General features: G+C 36.3%; 1 protein-coding gene across 1 annotated transcript in view; it reads left to right on the forward strand.

The window, feature by feature from the left end:
* Positions 1-12,691, forward strand: part of ap3d1.L (adaptor related protein complex 3 subunit delta 1 L homeolog) — a 74,289-nt gene that overhangs the window by 22,264 nt on the left and 39,334 nt on the right. The window contains exons 5-15 of the mRNA XM_018255369.2: positions 259-366; positions 644-773; positions 892-1,031; positions 1,770-1,843; positions 2,627-2,676; positions 3,002-3,051; positions 3,999-4,047; positions 7,300-7,445; positions 8,067-8,215; positions 8,727-8,957; positions 10,421-10,652. Coding sequence (XP_018110858.1) covers positions 259-366; positions 644-773; positions 892-1,031; positions 1,770-1,843; positions 2,627-2,676; positions 3,002-3,051; positions 3,999-4,047; positions 7,300-7,445; positions 8,067-8,215; positions 8,727-8,957; positions 10,421-10,652 — 1,359 coding nt within the window. The remainder of the gene's footprint in view (positions 1-258; positions 367-643; positions 774-891; positions 1,032-1,769; positions 1,844-2,626; positions 2,677-3,001; positions 3,052-3,998; positions 4,048-7,299; positions 7,446-8,066; positions 8,216-8,726; positions 8,958-10,420; positions 10,653-12,691) is intronic.

Consider the following 12,691-nt stretch of genomic DNA (forward strand, 5'->3'; position numbering starts at 1 on the left):
TAAACATATCTGTCGGGTATTTACTCAAAGTTTCCTTCCAAGGAGGTGTTTTACATGCACCAACCCTTGTTGTTCTGGGTGCAAAGGTATTTCAGACAATGTGTCTCTTGCAGGTAGTGCAGATTTCCCTCCAGTGACGAACCACCCTAAGTAATAGTTTTTTTTTTTTTTTTTACTTAACATTGCCTGTGTAGTTTTATGTGCTATACTACTATCACCTTTAAAACTGTTGTGACCTTATACATTTTTTTATTCCAGGATCTAAGCAGCCCAAACCAGTATGATACTGGGGTTGCCCTGACTGGGTTGTCTTGTTTTGTCACCCCTGATTTGGCCAGAGATCTTGCAAATGATATTATGACATTGGTAAGTGTAAGCAAATAAATTTGGGCAGCTAATGATTTCAGCACACAGTGATGTGTCTAAATTAACTCAGCCCAAAAGTGATATATGTCAGATCTTTATCCAGTGTGAGCTTTTATATACCAAACTTTATATTTTATCTAAACTAAATCCTGCACAAATGCCTAGGTATCATCTCTTAATGCATATTCCACTTACCAATGCTTATAGAAAATAAACCCATGCTGTCATTTTTAATGTGATTCTACTGACATCTCATATTTAAATCATTTTGTTGCAGATGTCGCACACCAAGCCTTACATTAGAAAAAAAGCTGTTTTAATCATGTACAAAGTATTTCTGAAGTACCCAGAATCACTGCGACCTGCTTTCCCACGGCTGAAAGAGAAACTGGAGGATCCCGATCCAGGTAAGCACAGATGTTAATATGCACAAAGTTTGTTTTTTTTAGATTGTGTATTTAACCAAGATTTAAGGAACACTGCGGTTTTTTTTATAATTTACTTGTGTTTCCAACTCTTTCCAAGGTGTACAATCTGCAGCAGTGAACGTTATTTGTGAGCTGGCACGCCGAAACCCTAAAAATTATTTATCCCTTGCCCCCTTGTTCTTCAAGCTAATGACCTCGTCAACCAATAACTGGGTCCTTATTAAAATAATTAAACTGGTAAGCACAAGAATACACACCTTTCCTTATTAACAACTTTAGCACAACGTGTTTAATTTACACTCCACTTCTTAAGTGAGAAATAAAGTGGTAAGTTCTGTACAGGATGGATTTTTAATTTGTCAGAGAGAAACCGTGTTTTGCTTTTAACGCTTTTCTGGTTAGATTGCTTTATATACAGATTTGGAAATTCTGGTTAGTTTTGATTTATTTGTGGTTGTTTTTTATTGGATTATACATGGTGTTTTGTATTTAAAGATTTGCATCTTTTCTCCATTGTTAAAAATAAACGGTGAAAATTTCTAATCGCTAATTGTCTAATAAAATGCTTAATTTACCATTACACTCAATAAGTTGATATGGAACTACTACTTCATTTAAAAAAATGCAAATGGTTATACTCTCACCATTGAAGCTTATCCTCTTGTCTCCGTGACCCAAAATACTTGCCACTGCTTTTAGGTCCCAGATTTGGATAGATTAGGCATAACATAATTGTACAGAACAGCTTTAATTCAACCAGTAGCATTTCTTGCAACACAAGACCAACAGGTGCAACCTCTACAGTGATGCATAGAACTTTAATGTTTAGAAATGTGACTTGATAAACTAAAGTGTTGGTATTAAAAATGTGAAATAAAGCTGCTTACTGCCTGGTGAAATGATTGCACTCTGGGTATTGTGAATAATTGTTAAACGTATTATTTAAGACTTTTCTCTTTTATTACTCTGTATTAGTTTGGCGCACTTACTCCTTTGGAGCCTAGACTTGGGAAGAAATTGATTGAGCCTTTAACTAATTTGATACACAGGTAGGATTGTTAAAGAAAATGTTAAGACATTCTATTTATTTTTACTACATTGCAGATTTTTAGACTACTTTATTAAGGTGAGCATCAGGATTCAAGATATATTTAAATTTGATGTGAATAAAAGGGCAATGTTTCTATTTCATACTCTGCAGCTGCATTCCTGTGGAGATAAACATAGAAATAGTGTGATTTATTCTCTTGATATATACATGACTTTCTAATCTGGATTACTGTATGTTTAAAGCAGGTCACATGTGATACTGTAGGTTTGCAATTTTGCATGATGTACCGCAAAAAATTATACAAATACAAAATAAAAATGCCACCTTAAACTTCAGAATGTCATTAAAGTGAATCATAAGTGTGTATTCAGCATTCAAGCAAATTGAAAAATTAATGCATTTTCTCCAATTTACCAAAAGTTGCAACTAGTATTAATTCATTCCCCACCCCATTATAGTTTTTTGTGATTTTGATCAATGCAAATGTCAGAAAAAATTATTAAATAATGCACATAATCCATAGATATATTTTTATATTGAGGCAAGACCCCTTGAAATGTGTATTATATGCAGTAGCGATTGTATAGAAAGATAAATAATTGATATGTGTGTACATATATCTTAAGCACAGAGGAGATATTTTTCAAATTCTGATATTTTTTCCCCTGCTACCTTCTATAGTTTTTTCTCACCACTCTCTTCACACTGTCTCATAAAAAAAAAAGTTTCTCGTCTTATGATCTTGTACTGCATTTTTTAACTAGCTGTTTGTCTTTTACAGCACATCTGCAATGTCCCTCTTGTACGAATGTGTGAACACTGTTATAGCAGGTATATTATATTTGGCTGGCATTTGGGTCATTAAACAAAACAACCCGTACATAATTTATTATTCTACTTCAAAAATAAACAACACAAATAATGTACATCAGTTTTGTGTTGCCCAGCAGAAACATTATGTCCAGCAGTGCTATCATAAAGTTTAAAAATAGTCTGATTGTCCATCTCAGTGCAGCCATGAATGTCAGATTTTCACTCAAGATGGGGTGGTAGAAGTAATGAGTTAACAATTCAGGGGAAGGCATATTTATTCCTTTTTTGTTTTATTTAAGTTACTGCTTATACATTGTTTAAATGTTTGTTCTTATGTCCACAGTTTTGATATCACTTTCATCAGGAATGCCTAACCACAGTGCCAGTATACAGGTACCTCATTTTTTTTCCTAGTGCTGGCTAATTTTCATCTTAAAGGAATTGTACAGTGTAAAAATAAAAACTGGGTAAATAGATAGGCTGTGCAAAATAAAAAATGTTTCTAATATAGTTAGTTAGCCAAAAATGTAATGTATAAAGGCTGGAGTGATTTGAGGTATAACATGTCAGTCAGATCACTACTTCCTGCTTTTCAGCTCTCTTGGTTTACACTGACTGGTTACCCTGGCTACCAGGCAGTAACCAATCAGAGTCTTGAGGGGGGGGCCACATGGGTCATATCTGTTGCTTTTGAATCTGAGCTGAATGCTGAGGGTCAATTACAAACTTACTAAACAGAAATGTACCATGTGGCTCCCCTTCAAGTCGCTGACTAACTGAAGACTATAGCTGAAAAGCAGGAAGTTGGATTCTGGCTGTTTTATTTGACATCTGTTCACTCCAGCCTTTATATATTACATTTTTGGCTAACTAACTATATTACAAACATTTTTTATTTTGCACAGCTTATCTATTTACACAGTTTTTATTTTCACACTGAACTATTCCTTTAAAGGGATTCTGTCTTGATTTTATGTTGTCATTTTAATGTCAATGTAACTGAAGGAGTTGCAGTGGGATATGGATTTTTACTCCAACTTACTCCAACTTGCAGTGCAGCAGTAAAGCGTTACTGACTTATCAAAGCTCAAGTCACCTGACTGGGAGCACCTGGGAAACTTATGGTATGTCTAGCCCCATGTCAGATTTCAAAACTAAATGTAAAAAAATCTGTTTGCTCTTTTGAAAAATGTATTTCAGTGCAGAAGTCTGCTGGAGCAGCACTATTGAGTGATGCATTTTGGAAAAAAACAGGGTTTCCCATGACAGTATGCTTTTAAGATGGATTTTGAGGGGAATGCCTTAAAAGTTTATTCCATTTTCTATATTCATTCTTGCAGCTCTGTGTGCAGAAGTTAAGAATTCTAATAGAAGATTCAGACCAGAATTGTGAGTATGATCTATTGTTTTAATCTCATTGTTGCTTCAGTTTATCAGAGGGCATTTACACATCTAAATCTTTCACATTACCATAGTACTTGTTAATGCTGTCACATTAACTTGAAGGGTACACAAAGCTATCTACTTAAATGTTATATTTGATTTATCCAGCAGGGATCCATTAAACATATTTAATTCCTTGATTTCTGCAGCACTCTAGATATTTATGCTATCTTTATTTTTTAAATAAGATTGAAGCCATTAGCTCAATAGGCACTTGGCCAAGGTAAAACAAATTGCGTAATTTTTAGCTACAGAAGATACCGGTCAATGGAACGTAATCCTTCAGTGTATTTTCCAGCACAGCTGACCCACATTGGACAGCCAAAAAATAAATGTGGCTCTGTGTGTGTTAAATTTAGAATCCTCAGCAAACACAAACCTAGTTTGATAACAAGATCATTTTTGGATAAAGGATATATGCCTGGGGTTCATCACAAACATCATGTGGGTAATTAAAATATCCCATATTACATCATGATTGTTTGTGAAATTTTTCCATTTGTAATTGTATTTGTAATTTTTTTTTTTTCTCACTAATAGTGGGAGGTTTGTAGCAAATTCTAGTGCAAACTTTTGTTAACCTGTCCCCACACTGTCCCACCAGGACTCCATAATACCAAGTATATTATACTCAACTGTACAGTTGATAAATTGCCTGAGCATGTGTTTTTTACCTTTGTTATTTACACCTTTAATAAGATAGTTAAACATATAGATGCTTGTCTGATGTGAACATACCAAGACCTCGGCTCACTAGGTTCCCCTTTTTCCCCCTAATGTTGCATTCAAAACAGCAACATTTTAGAAATCATGATCTTTGAAGACCCAGCTATGTGTCATGGCACTGTAATTTGGGCCCTAGCAACCCAATTGCTGAAACTACAAACTGAAGAACTGCCATATAAAAAGCTTAATGACACAAAAACCACAAATCATAAAAAATGAAAGCCAGTTGCAAACAGTCTCAGAATATCATTTTCATTCAATTACAATTATGAATCTCTTAATACTAGGGATGCACCGAATCCAGGATTCAGTTCGGGATTCGGCCTTTTTCAGCAGGATTCGGATCCGGCCGAATCCTTCTGCCCGGCCGAACCGAATCCTAATTTGCATATGCAAGTTAGAGGTGGGGAGGGAAATCACATGACTTTTTGTCACAAAACAAGGAAGTTAAAATGTTTCTCCTTCCCACCCCTAATTTGCATATTCGGTATTCGGCCGAATCTTTCACAAAGGATTCGGCCGAATCCAAAATAGTGGATTCGGTGCATCCCTACTTAAGACCATTGAATTTTTGGGGCCTTCCACTCAAAAATGGGTTCATTTTTTCCTAATGAAGGAAATGTAATTGTAAGCAACTTTCCAATATACATCAACATATTTCAGTGATTTCAAAATAATGTAAATGTATTGTTATAGAAATCAGAATCTATCTCGCTTCTCTTCCAGGTCTGTTATTCAGCTGGCTTGCAACATTATTACACGAGTGCACATGGTGTAAACAACCAGACAGATACTGATTCTAATAGCAAGTACAGTTACAAATAATTTTAGGTATTAATAGTTTTTGGTGGAGATCTTTTTTAATATAGTTATCTTAGGTGCAACTAATAAAACCCCAAACATCTAACTGTGAAGTTTGAGTAGAGGCAAATTATTTCAGGCAGCATATTGGTGCAGTGGTCCAAGGCTCTGTTCTGGACTATGCTCTACCTGTTTTGTGTGGGTTCCTTCCAGGTACTGTGGTTTCTACAAAACATTCAGTTTGGTTAACTGGCTACTGATATAATTTAGTGTGTGAGAATAAGATGGGACTTAAATTATAAGCTTCACTGTTGTAGGGACTGCTGAATAAGTATTGTTTGCCTTTAGAAATATAAATTCCTGATTTCCTACTTGTAAATCACAATCTATGTTATGAATTTTAAAAACAAACAAATGCAAACACTATTGCAGTACAAAGGTATTTTTTGATGTACATCATTCAAAGGGAGAAATAATAGGATCAGACTTCATAGACAACTGTTATAGGGGTCTGTATGTAGAAATATGTGTGCTATTTTCCTATCAATTTCGATTGAATGGTTTGAATGTAGACATAGCTAGTAGGTAGACTTTAAAGGGAGACTGTCATGAGAAAACATGTTTTTTTTCAAAACACATCAGTTAATAGTGCTGCTCAGCAGACTTCTGCTATGAAATCCAATTCTCAAAAGAGCAAACAGATTTTTTTTATATTCAATTTTGAAATCTGACATGGGGCTAGACATTTTGTCAATTTCCCAGCTGCCCCCATGTCATGTGACTTGTGCTCTGATAAACTTCAATCACTCTTTACTGCTGTACTGCAAGTTGTAGTGATTATCCCCTCCTCCCTTTACCCCCCCAGCAGCCAAATAAAAGAACAATGGGAAGGTAACCAGATAGCAGCTCCCTAACACAAGATAAGAGCTGCCTGGTAGATAAAAACCCATGTCCCACTGAGACACATTCAGTTACATTGAGAAGGAAAAACAGCAGCCTGCCAGAAAGCATTTCTCTCCTGAAGTGCAGGCACAAGTCACATGACATGGGGCCGCTGGGAAATTGACAAAATGTCTAGCCCCATGTCGGATTTCAAAATTGAATATAAAAAAATCTGTTTGCTCTTTTGAGAAATGGATTTCAGTGCAGAATTCTGCTGGAGCAGCTCTATTAACTGATTCATTTTGAAATTTTTTTTCCCCCCATGACAGTATCCCTTTAACTTTTAATATGGAGTGTTGTTTTTAGATCTACCAGGGAGCTGTTATCTTGTGTTAGGCTGCTATCTGGTTACCTTCCCATTGTTCTGTTGTTGGGTTGCTGGGGGGGGGGGGGGGGAAGGGAGGGGGGATGATTTCACTCTAACTTGCAGTAAAAAGTGATTGAAGTTTATCAGAGGACTGGGGGCAGCTGGGAAACTGACAATATGTCTAGCCCCATGTCAGATTTAAAATTGAATATAAAAAAATCTGTTTGCTCATTTGAAAAATGAATTTCAGTGCAGAATTCTGTTGGAGCAGCACTATTAACTGATGCGTTTTGAAAAAAAAACACGTTTTCCCATGACAGTATCCCTTTAAAGAGCTAATGGTTACAAATTAAATATTTGTTTCTAATACAATTATAAGGTGTTAATGACTATAAACACTAATTTGTATCTTCTTTCCACAGTGAAATACCTGGGCTTATTAGCTATGTCAAAAATCCTAAAAACGCATCCCAAGTCGGTGCAGTCCCACAAAGACCTTATCTTACAATGTCTGGATGACAAGGATGAGTCAATTAGACTGAGAGCACTTGATCTTCTTTATGGAATGGTAGGTGTCTGGTTTAATCACACTTAGCAAAATATGAATCTCGTGGATCCACTTCAAAAATCGAATAAGTTGGGTCCAGTACAACAACATTAATCTAACCCTTTGATGCTTTACAACTTGATTTGATATATATGAAGCTGTTGTTAGAATAATACATTGTCATTATTGAGTTTATCTGTAGGTTTCTTTCAGGGGTTCCCAAACATTACTGATGTGGCATATGATTAAATTTCGCTGTTTGTCCTACTAAGCTCAATTTAAATGAAAGTTAGATTTTTCATCATTAGAACAATGTGCATGTATTCAGTCCTATTAATTGAACTCATGTTGAAAATTGGATATACTGCTCCTTTTATGGGGAGTGAATAATGAATGATCTACTGGAACTTTTCAGCTCAAGTTCTACTGGTAGATTAGGATCTACATTTTGGGAACTGAGTGATTTATAATTTCTCTTGCATGTTAATTATATAATGTAAATTCTTTGTTGACCATGAATCTTACTCCTTTTGTTCTCAACGCTGTTTTTGCAAATGCCTTACTTTTAGTTATACCTTGAGGTTAAACATGCAACCAGAGATACCCATTTGTGAATTTATCTTTGCAAACTCCTGTGTATAGGTATCTAAGAAAAATCTCATGGAGATTGTCAAGAAGTTAATGATCCATGTAGACAAAGCAGAGGGCACTGCATACAGGGATGAGCTGCTCACCAAAATTATTGACATCTGCAGCCAGTCAAACTACCAATATATCACCAACTTTGAATGGTCAGTATTGTAAATTATTTATTTAATTTTTTTTTTATTCCCATACTATAATTTTCGTTGTTGTGTTTGCTTTAAAGTGCAACTACTATCAATAGAATATCGATACTTGTACTTGGAAATGATAGGGTTTATTTAGCAACAACAGAAGTTCAAAGAGCAGTGTTTTTTGCAACGGCCCAGGATACTTGTGATTAAGCACCACAAAGCAATTGTCTTCTTCATTCTGTAGTGGCTCTGGGCCGGTGCATTAGAGAGAAAAGCTTTTTTGCATGTGTTTATCTGAAGGTTAGTGAATGTTATGTTTATCGTTTTTTTTCTTATTGAGGTCATGTGATATTTGTACAATGCAAAGTATTATTTCAGAAAGCATGCCTGCGCCAATTATTGTGCAAAATTGTGTGTTTGATCTGTATTTGATAATTTTAAGTAAGTTTTAACCACACTAACTAGTAAAGAATTGCATCTACTGTTAAATATTTAAAAACAATTGCTTGTCCAAATTGTTTTGCAGGTATATAAGCATTCTAGTGGAACTCACTCGATTGGAGGGAACGCGTCATGGTCATTTAATAGCTGCCCAGATGCTCGATGTTGCAATTCGAGTGAAAGCCATCCGTAAATTTGCAGTTTCTCAGATGGCTACACTGCTAGACAATGCCCACCTTTTGGCTAATAACACTCAGCACAATGGCATTTGTGAGGTCTTGTATGCAGCAGCTTGGATTTGTGGCGAGTTCTCAGAGTAAGTGGATAGCCCACTTGGCCAATATAAGATAAGGGATATAACCAATAATAATATTAGGTTTGCATTCAGTCAGTTAAATTATTTTCATAATTCTAGGGATTTTGATTACTGTAGTTGCTTGTGTATGCTATAGCCCATGGTCCAAATTGCTAAGTAAAAATGGAGGTTGAAATTGAAATATACGAATCATGGCAAGTCAGGCAACCAGCAGTTTAATAAAAATTATATTATGGCTTATCTAAAGGGCTGATTTAAAAATGTTTGCTGTATTGTTTTGTAAGGATTGTGTCGATTTTCTAAAAACATCCAACCTAAGCACTCGAATAAATCAATCTGATCACTTCCGTCTCCAGTTAGACTCTTATACTCTATACAGCAAGGAATGTGCACTGGACAGTTTTACATTTGTATTGACCCTCAATATAATATGTAATATAAATAATTACTGTCAACTTCAAAATAAGTAGCAGTAAGTAGAAATTCTGATGTTGTCATTGCATTGTATTTAATATAATTTATTTGGGAGATTAGACCTTCTGTAGCAGTGCCTTGGAAATAATAATTTCTAGATTTCTGGCAACCCCTGGTTGGCTGAAGTAGAGTAGCTATATAGACAATTGTCCAGAGTTATTTACATATTTTTATTTATCATGCTGTTTTCTTTAACTTCATGAAAGATTCATCTGAATACTTAACTGAATACGAATCCTTAATTGGTTTGGCCAGGCACGAGTATTCAGCCGAATCTGAATCCTGCTGAAAAAGGGCAAATTCTGGCCGAACTTCATCCTGGATCCAGTGCATCCCTAGTTTAAACTTCAAAAAAATATATATTTAAATATAATTGATCAGATTTGCCTCGCTATAGGACTACTTCTAGAATAATTTTTAATGATGCAATGTGCGTTTTAAATAAACTTCAATAGTGTTTTTAATTAGTCATATTTTAGATCTGATCTTTTGATTCTGAAATATTTTATTGAAGTCACAATGTTCTTACCTGCATACTTAAAGCGATACTGAGACAATCATAGGAACGTGTCAGTATCAAGTAGTTGCTGCACCCGGAATAGTTCCCCATGAAAGCCCCCCCTCAAAGCCACCCCCAGCCCCGCGAACCGGTGCTGACCTGACCCTCCAACACTGCTAAAAGATCTTCTGTGCTGTTTCAGTGATGCTGGGCTGGGGGCGTCGCGATCATTCCATGAATCAAAACAGGACTTCAGCCTATGGAAGGATCGCTCCACCCCCAGCCCAGCGTCACGGAAGCAACACAGAAGATCAGCTGTGGCAGCGGGTCGGCTGCCAAAGGTTCGTTGGGCTGGGGGTGGCTTTGAGGGGGGCTTTCAGGGTAACTATTCTGAGTGCAGCAACTACTTGATACTGACTTGTTCCTATGATTTTTATAGGAACGCGTCAGTAACGCTTCAAACCAACTACTCTTATTCCTTTCTTTCCAGACATCTCTTAGAGCCGAACCAGACTTTAGAAGCTATGTTAAGGCCGAAGGTCACAACCCTCCCAGGACACATCCAAGCTGTGTATGTGCAGAATGTGGTTAAACTTTACTCCTGCATACTGCAGGGCAAAGAACATGCAGGGGACCAAGAAGCAGCACAAGAAATCACCCAACTCATGATTGACAGATTGCCCCAGTTTGTGCAAAATGCTGACCTGGAAGTACAAGAGAGGGTAATTTATAATATTGATTTTAAGAAGTAGAGAACAGTGTACTAGTGTCTCAACCCTATGTTTGCTTCGGAGTTCACAGAGAACTGTGATTAATTACTTATGTAGATGAATTGCAGAGGTTTTGCTCCTGTTCACAATTTATTATCAGAGCATTGTCTGCAACAGGGCTGCCTCAAAGCTTGCACGTCAAGTACACATACAGTTACAAATGCAACATCACATCTGTCTCATCTGTTGGTCCCTGTCTGTATTAACAGCATTATCCAGATCTGGACATATTAACAATGGTGCATCATTTGTTTGTTATGTTCAGACCCAGCCATTGCTTTGCGCTTAAAGATGTAAACATCAACAGAAGGGGCATAATGTAGCAAAGGTTCAAATTAAGCTTGAGAGTTAAAGCTTAACATGTTGACTGTTGGTGTGCAATGATTTTGTAGATCAGGGTCCACATTTTACCACAGCCACAATACACCACAGTACAAAATTAAACTTAAAGGGGAACTCCACAAAAACAAGCTTTTTGAAAAGTAAACATAATTTCATGCAACTTTGCAGTATACATCAATTAAAAAATATGCAGATGTTTCATGATTTTTTTTAAATCTCTTTATTTATGATTTTTTCAAAAAAAAAAGAAGCAAATAAAGCAAAAAACAAAAAAAACCAAAAAATAGATCAAAAGAAAACAAAAGAAAAAACCAAAAAGTACAGAAATGTATAAGTTACCTGGATAGTGGTTAGCAAATAGACCTTTTTCTCATATAAGATAATAAATCACAGACATTGCAAAGTACCTCATAATATTTGACCAATGCAATAATAAAGTCTCACAATAGAAATTCAGAAATAGAAATAGAAATTTAGTCTATTGGGGCTTCCGTGGCCCATATTTCTGAGTGAGTATCCAGAGTATCCTTCAAAAGAGCCATAAGGTGCATATTTTGTATATAATCAAGCCTTTGGCGGAATTGTAATAACGAGAGCATAGTAGCAATCCAAGTCAGTGCTATAACCCATCTAGCAGTCGCTAGTATTTGAGACATTAGCTTTCTATAGATGATTGGTAGTGACCGATGCGGTAGGCAAAATAACGGCTCATCCAGATTTGGTAAAATCGTACTCCTAAATATTCGCGTCGCAATCTGGTATACTTGTGACCAAAAGGTTTGCACAATATTGCAGTCCCACCAAGTATGCATATAACTGCCCTGTTGTTGGGATCCTCGAAAACACAATAGTGAAGTAGTAGGCATAATTTTATGTTTACGAAGTGGGGTAATATACCATCTGGAAATTACCTTGTACGCCGTCTCTTTAACACCCACATTATGTGAAATTTTTTGAATGGAGGACCATATTCTTGGCCACTTATCCGCCATATCCCGTGTGGGGAGATCAGTATTCCAGAGAGTCATATATGAGCATTCCAGTTCAGGCGATACTTCCGTGAGTGTATTGTAAATTATGGAGATATTACTGGTAATAGTAAGTGGGTTTAGTCATCGTCTTTCAAATACAGAGCCTTCCAGTGTAGGTGGGTTCGGTGTTTGAGAGTGGAAAAAATGGGATACTTGTTGGTATCTGAAAATTTCCAGGTTGGGTAAATCATGCGCTTCTTGCAAGTGCTATAATGTTTTAAGTCCTCTTGGAGAGAGCAATTTATAAATAGTTAGAAGGCCTTTATCTATCCACCACGAGAATAAAGAATGTATTAATCCTGGAGGAAAATCTGGATTGCCTAGTAAAGGCTGCATGTAGCTCCGTGTCTGATGGGGCATTAATGTTGAGGAAGTCCCTGCCCGCAGATGAAGAGTTATAATTTATTTTGAATTTTACATGTTTCATGATTTTTAATTGTTTGGAACAATTTTGTAAGCCGCCCTAGCTCCTGCACTCCTGCTGATCTGTCTGACTACTTTGTTGAGCTGGCTGACTACTGTTACTTTGTATGACAGTCAGCTGTCCTCAGCCTGCATCTTCCAAACCCCACAATTATGTGCACACAGGATTTCATTAAGGAATGGAACATTACAGCA

The sequence above is a fragment of the Xenopus laevis genome, chromosome 1L (assembly GCF_017654675.1).
Source record: "Xenopus laevis strain J_2021 chromosome 1L, Xenopus_laevis_v10.1, whole genome shotgun sequence".
Taxonomy (NCBI): Eukaryota; Metazoa; Chordata; class Amphibia; order Anura; family Pipidae; genus Xenopus; species Xenopus laevis.